Here is a 6497-nt window from a genome sequence, read left to right on the forward strand (position 1 = left end):
GTGTTAACTGTGAGGGGGGCGCCTGCAACACTCTCCTCAGAGATGCACAAAAGACCAGGCTGGTGCCTCCTGATCCCAGGGGACACCAGTACATGGCGAGGGCCTGCAAAGCTCCCTCCCACGCTGTGCTAACATCAGAGACACGGCCCTGCATCTGGGATCCAGAGCGGGCCCTGCCAGCCCAGGAGAACAGGAGAGGGGGCTGCCAAGATCACTCCTCCAGCCAGCTGCCAGGCCAGGCAGTTGCTTCTTGGAGTATCTCAAGATTGCTATTGGCCTTGCTGCCTGCGAGCAACTGGCACCGCTCACCTCAACTCGCCAGAAGGCTGGGAAGTGGAGTCACGGCGCGTGGTGCCCATGGAGTTCTGTCTGCTCCTGAAGCTGTGGCTGAGGTTGTCTGTAATGGTCACCTCTGCTCACCGGCACCGGCGTGCTGCCCTGTAGTTATGGACATGAATAAAAACTTGGTGCTCTAAAGAGGAAGAGATTCTGTAACCCAAGAGGAGAAAATCATAAAATGGAGCCCAGAGAAAGGGGAGGGGGACAGGCAGCCCCGTGAAGGAAGTGGGAGGTGATAGAAGAATCGGAAGGTGCCTACTGAAGACTGGGCAGAAACTCAGACTCACCTTTTCGGCAGAGAGTGCCAGCTTCTTGGCTGGTGGTGGAGGCGTGCTGCTTCGCTCCACAGCGCCGAAGGCCAACAGAGGCCTCTTCAATTTACCCCACCTGGAGCCTTCTGGAGCAGGTGTCTTGACTCCAGGAACAGCAGAGAGGTGCTGCCTGGGCTCCTGCAGCAGCTTGGAGGAGGTGGGAAGCTTTGGCCCTGTGTTGAATATTCTATGGGACACAGAGACCCCAACCTCCTCCTGCCCGGACAGCTGCTTTGCAGGCTGCGTCTCTGGTTTCTAGACAAAGAGACAGACAGACAGAGGTTCAGTGAGGAAAGGATTCAAGGGGCACAGCTCACCCAGCAACCCTCGGCTCAGCAGGGTCCCTCCTGCAAACGGTCCTCCCTTGTGCCCACCTTCCTCCAAAGCTGCAGCCCCCGCCCTGGCAGAGTGGACAGAGGGGCAGCAGCTCCCAGGAAGTGACAGTTGGGACTCACCTGGCCCATCACTGGCTGGCTGGGTGGGATGGACACAGCCTTGGCCACGGGTCCCTCAACTCTCTTGACGGTGCCGCTTGTTCTGGGGAAAGCAGAGAAGCGCATGTGTTAACTGTGAGGAGGGCGCCTGCAACACTCTCCTCAGAGACGCATAAAAGCAACAGAAGTGAAGCTCCAATCAGACGAGCTGCTCTTGACCTACAGCTCTTGATCTACAAGGGCTGGACCTCTCCCTGCCTCCCTGCTCTGAGCCAGCTCCGTCCCACACCCTGGCTCGTGCTACCAGCGCTGTCCCAAATGCCGAGACCAGTGGCCAGAGGGGCTGGGAGACACACGGTGCTCTCACCTCAGGTAGAAAAGCACATAGGCCTGCTGGTTCAGGACCACCTTGATGGTGGTGAGGCCGACAGTGGCATCATTCATTTGGTACCACTGCCCATCGCTGGCCTGCAGAAGAAGAGAGAACGGGGTTGGGTTGCATCCGGGGACCTTCCTGGCCTGAAGTGCAGCAGGAATGGCGCCTGATGGCAGAGCTCCGCTCCACAGAATGCACGCGTGGCTCAGGGCCAGGAAAGGGGAGCTGGTGAAAGAGGCCCCACCGGCACCCAGCCCAGAGCAGGTGCCAAGAGAGCGCACTGGGCTCACCTTCACATAGCAGTAGTAGTGCCCTGAGTGGCAGGAGTACCCAGAGTGCACCAGCACGGCGTAGAGCTCATAATTCATAGGGTCCCCTTTGGCCTCTGACAAGTAAGGTCGGATGTCCAAGACCTCAGGATATGTCACGTCCTGTGGAGAGACGACATCTCAGGAGCCCGCACAGCAGCAAGAGCTCAGCTGTCCTCGGAGTCCCATGTCTTGAGAGAGGAGGACTCGCTCTCCCCAGGCAGAGGTCACAGTGAGCAAGACACCAGGATGAGCTGAACCCCCACTGCGCGGCTGGAGAAGGGCTGGAGCAGAGCTCGCACCGTGCACCTCCCACCCTGCTCTGGGCCACAGGGCCTTGGGCCAGGAGACAGCCCCAGCTCTGCAGTGCCAAGTACTCACCTTCTTGATTTTGTCTCCGCTGAAGATGGAAAAGCGCTTCAGCGAGACTATGAGAACACTGGAGGCTCGGTGGATGCTGAAGCGTTTGATGGCTTGCACTTTGGTCTGGCACCTGTACAGGAAGAGCTCGAGCTATTCAAGCTGTTCCATGGCACATGGAACTGTGATTGCCAGCTGGTTGCCAGCCCTGGTCAAGCGGCTCCAGTGCAGGCTTCCATGGCCACGTACCTCCCGGTTTAGCCATAGAGCAGCTAGAGAAGCCCTGCCTGCTTCCCCCTGGCACACCCGAGGGCCCCTTCCCGCCACAGGCCCACACACTCACTTGTTACACATGTAGGCGTTCTCCTCACACAGCATCTCTGGCCTCACAAACAACTTCAGTGCCTGCTCAATGCTTTCAGCTTCCTGCAAGGACAGAGGAGAGGTCAGGACAGCGGCCTGTCCACGCCACAGCCTGGCTCCCTGCCCAGACACTGGCCCCGAGAGACAACACACAGTAGGAGGCAGCGCAACAACAGCATCTGCTTCCCTGCCGCCTGCACTGGGACTTGACAGCAGCAGCTTAAGGAACCCTGAGGCACTAACGGTGCAGCTGCCGCAACAGCCCCTCCGAGAGCTGAGCTCCTCCCCATCGCCACCCTGACACACTACCTCGATCTCCACCGCCAGGTCCAGGAAGGGTTCATACGTGTCCGAGGGCCAATTGCACACTCTGCACATCACTGCAAAAGACAAAGCGATGAGCACACCCTGACACAACGCCAGCACCCACCACCACCTCAGCACAGCGCAGGCAGTGCAGGATTCCCCCTCTCCGCCTCTGGGCACCAGGATTCACCACCTGGCAAGGACAAAGGCCGGCAAGTCCACTGCATGGAGGGACAGCAAGAGTTGCCAGAGAGCTGGCAACACGGGTTCCTTTGCTGGTGGCAATGAGCTGGGGACCCACAGCCAACAGCTTTTACCATCTCCACCACAGGCATCACGGCCCGCAGGGATTGCACGAAGGACCAGCTGCAGCTCCAGATAATTTACACATACTTAGTAATTGGCCCAAAAGATTTTCCCTGTGAGGATCTCAGGGAAGCAGCAGCCCCGACAGCTACAGGCCCCGGCAGCCAGCACTCACCACGTGACCGCAGGAAGCCACCAAAGATCTGGTGAACCAGCGTTGTGGTTTGGCTCTGCTGATCCAACCTAGAGACAGCAGCACGGTATCTCACACCGCCCCTCCGCAACGGCCACCCCACAGGCCACCGCTGTGCCCTCAGGACACCTCCCCGGTGTGTTCTGGCCAGCAGAGAGCTGGCAGCAGGCGAGTCACAGCCCCTGTCACTCTGCTCCCCGGCTGGCACAGCTCCAGGGATGGCACCAGGCTGCTCGAAGCAGCACAAACCCCTGCCTGGAGCTCCGCGCTGGGCACTGCAGGCAAAGGCAACGCAGCTTCCTGGGACACAGGGCTCCAGGAAGGCCTCCCACCTGCAGCCACAGAGACGGGACTCAACTAGGAAGCATACATGCATTCCTCGGCACCTGGGACAGGATCCTAAACCCATTGCACCCTTGGGATTTGGTGAGAGGAGCACAGCTATGCTGGGCCAGAGGAGTCAGGGCAAGGGAGCAGGCAGACAGCAGCCCAGAGCTGTGTCACCGTGGGGCAGAGCTGGGCCCCGGAGGCAGCACCTCACTCCAAACCAACCCGGGGGACACGTTCACCCCACAGTCCCCTCCCACAGGCACACGGGAACAGTGACGGGACAGCAGAGAACAGCAGCACAGGCTGTCAAGGGGCCCCACGTACTGGGTGCAGCCATCCAGGCAGGCCCTCTGCATGGCATTGATGGTGAAACTGAGGAACTCGTGTGCATCCTCCTGGCGGCCTAAGCGGATGTGCGTGGCAATCTCTGTAGGAGAGGAAGGATTCAGTCCCAGCACGCGCTCCAACACATGCAGGCCTTCCTTTTCTCCCTCCCTCCTTCCCTTCCTCCCTCTCTCCCTCCCTCAGGGCAGGGAATCTGAGCTTGAGCCCCCTCAACTCAAACCAGATGTCAGACTCAGGCTGGCCATGGGGGAAGCCCCACGCAGCCCCTGACAGACTCCAAGCGCAGCCCCTGGCAGACTCCAAGCGTCAGCTCTGAAGAGCAGTCTGCCAAGACCTGTCCTGATCTCAAAGGTTCTGCTCCTGCATCGCTCACTGTTGCCCTGCATGGCTAAGAAAGGGGAGCACAGCTATCCTTACTCTTGATGTTTCTGACGAAGGCCGTGGGCTGTATTGCGCTGCCGCTGCTACTGAAAACCTGCAGTACGTGCTTCTCCATAGTGCACAGCATGCAAAACTCCCCTCGCTGGCCTGAAGCAGGAGAGAAGACGTTGGGGACAAAGCCAGGAGAGATGGAGGCAGTCCACGGGACGGAGGATCTCTGGTCCCGTACAGCTCAGCCACGCGCCGTCTTCCCAATGAGCTTGGTGCTGTGGTGCAGTTCGGGGCCATCCTGGCTTTGCAGGGAGCAGCACATGCCACCCCCAGCTGACGCAGCCCCAGTTGCAGCACCGGCTGCTGCAACATCCCAGGCGGGACAGCATCCATGTGGATGGAAAACAGATCCCAGGGCCAATCCCACCAGAGTCCTAAGGACAGGGCTGGAGCGCCGCAGGCTCCCCTTTGTCACAGCTTGGAGCAGTGCACACCGGCACAACCCCCGGCAAAGTCCCCCAGAACCAACGGCGCCTGCCGGTGCACCGTCTTCTGCCCTGTGGGTGACTTCACGCAGTCCCCACAGGCAGAGACTGCTCAGCCCCCACAAAGCCAGCAGGTCCCATTGGACCAGTCTTAGTCCTGGGTATGCCCAGCAGAGTCAACGCCTTCCCAGACAAATGGAGGCACAGCTTGGGAATGCTGCTGTGGCTGCAAAAAGTCAGATGGACACAGGAACGACCTCTTGATGGAGAAACGAGGCAGGAGGGAGCAGACAAGGCACGTCCTGACACCCACACACCCTCGCCAGAGCCATGCCTCCCCACTCACAGGTCCGGCTGTGCTCCCTGGACAGCAGGTAGTTGGCGAGCGGAGGCGTGTAGGTGAGGCACTGCACGGTGGAGTTGAGGAAGCACGTGTTCCCCAAGTTTTGCAGCCCGGCGCCGATCGGGTGGGTCCGCTGCCACTTCAGGGAGAGGCGCTCCACGGGGAAAAGCACCTTCTTTGGCGCGGGGATCCCGTCGCTTTGTATCCCTGGGACATGTTCGCTGCCTGTGGGGAGAGAAGGGTGGTGAGTGGCGAGGTGGGGGCTGCAGGGAGGGCTCCCCTCGCCCTCTCTACATACGTTGCTGGGCAGGCTCAGGGCTGCCACCAGTCTCCTCGTGGGGATTGAGCAGCTCGTCCTTACCCTGCAGACGGTTCAGCTGCTCGGAGGCGCTGTGCTTCGTCGGTTCCATCTCCATCTTCTTCTGCTGCGGCGCCTGGAACGGCGTGGCCAGCTCCTGGTGCAGCTTTCGCCCATCCTTGCAGTCCTTCCGCTGCTCCTCGATGGCGATGGCGCTGCCCGGCGGCTGCGGGGAACGGAGGGGTCGGTCGAGCGGGCGGGGTGGGCGCCAGAGCGTTCCGCTCCGGCGCGCTGCATCCCGTGGCCACGGCAACGGACCCGACCTCTCGCCTTCCCCCGCGCCCCCCGGACGCCCCATCCGGTCCCCTCCGCGGTCCCCGAGCGCCTCCCGCCCCGCCCCTCCCCGCCCCTGCCGCCGCGGCGCCGTCCCGTCCTGCCCCGCTACGCTCACCGATCCGCGTCGCCGCCGCTCCGCGCACGTGTCGCCGCTCCGCACAGGAGCCCGGCGGCACCGGACCCGCCCCGTGTCCCCGCGCTCCGCCTTACGGGAGGAATAGAGGGCGGAACGAGGGTTCACAGGGGGCGGCATCGCGCTCCTCCCTCGCTACAACGAGGGCGGAGCCTCCGCGCTGCTCCTCCCGGGGTGGAACGGGGGAGGGACAGAGCGCGCTCTCTCCTCGCTCCTCCGCTCAGGGGGGAACGAGGGCGGAACGAGGGCGGAGCCTCCCTCGCTCCTCCGCTGCGGTTGGAACAGAGGGAGCAACGGAGGGCAGAGCCTCCTCGCTCCTCCTCCCGGGATGGGCACAGAGGGCACAGCCGCGGCGCCTTAGCGTTCCTCCTCTCAGCGTGGAACGAGGGCGGAACGGGGGCGGAACGAGGGCAGAGCCCCCGCGCCTCGTCGCTCCTCCTCTGGGATGGAACGAGGGCGGCAGCTGCGGATCCTCTGCACTCCTTTCGCCGTCGATTGAGGGTAGGACCTCAACGCTTCCGTGTATATCGCTCAAATTCTCCAAAGGCCGTCCGAGAGC

General features: G+C 61.8%; 1 protein-coding gene across 1 annotated transcript; it reads right to left on the minus strand.

Annotated features, from left to right (window-relative positions):
- Nucleotides 1–1447: 1447 nt before the first annotated feature.
- On the minus strand, nt 1448–6058 carry LOC128850767 (ubiquitin carboxyl-terminal hydrolase 36-like). The gene is made up of 10 exons (XM_054055761.1): nt 5533–6058; nt 5175–5396; nt 4389–4499; nt 3951–4053; nt 3279–3346; nt 2801–2871; nt 2472–2554; nt 2150–2261; nt 1751–1891; nt 1448–1552 (listed from the first exon to the last, which is right to left on the minus strand). Exons 1-10 carry the CDS (start codon nt 6056–6058, stop codon nt 1448–1450), a joined length of 1542 nt encoding a protein of 513 aa, XP_053911736.1.
- Nucleotides 6059–6497: the final 439 nt, after the last annotated feature.

Source organism: Cuculus canorus, unplaced genomic scaffold (genome assembly GCF_017976375.1).
Source record: "Cuculus canorus isolate bCucCan1 unplaced genomic scaffold, bCucCan1.pri scaffold_69_arrow_ctg1, whole genome shotgun sequence".
Classification (NCBI taxonomy): Eukaryota; Metazoa; Chordata; class Aves; order Cuculiformes; family Cuculidae; genus Cuculus; species Cuculus canorus.

Excerpts from the sequence above, each read along its gene's own strand:
- LOC128850767 (XM_054055761.1), bottom strand. The coding sequence starts at position 6,058 with ATGCCGCCCCCTGTGAACCCTCGTTCCGCCCTCTATTCCTCCCGTAAG. Across the intron at positions 5,397-5,532 it reads GCAGCTGAACCGTCTGCAGG|GCAGCGAACATGTCCCAGGG; the intron begins GTAAGGACGAGC and ends CTCTCCCCACAG. Across the intron at positions 1,892-2,149 it reads GCGGAGACAAAATCAAGAAG|GACGTGACATATCCTGAGGT; the intron begins GTGAGTACTTGG and ends GTCTCTCCACAG.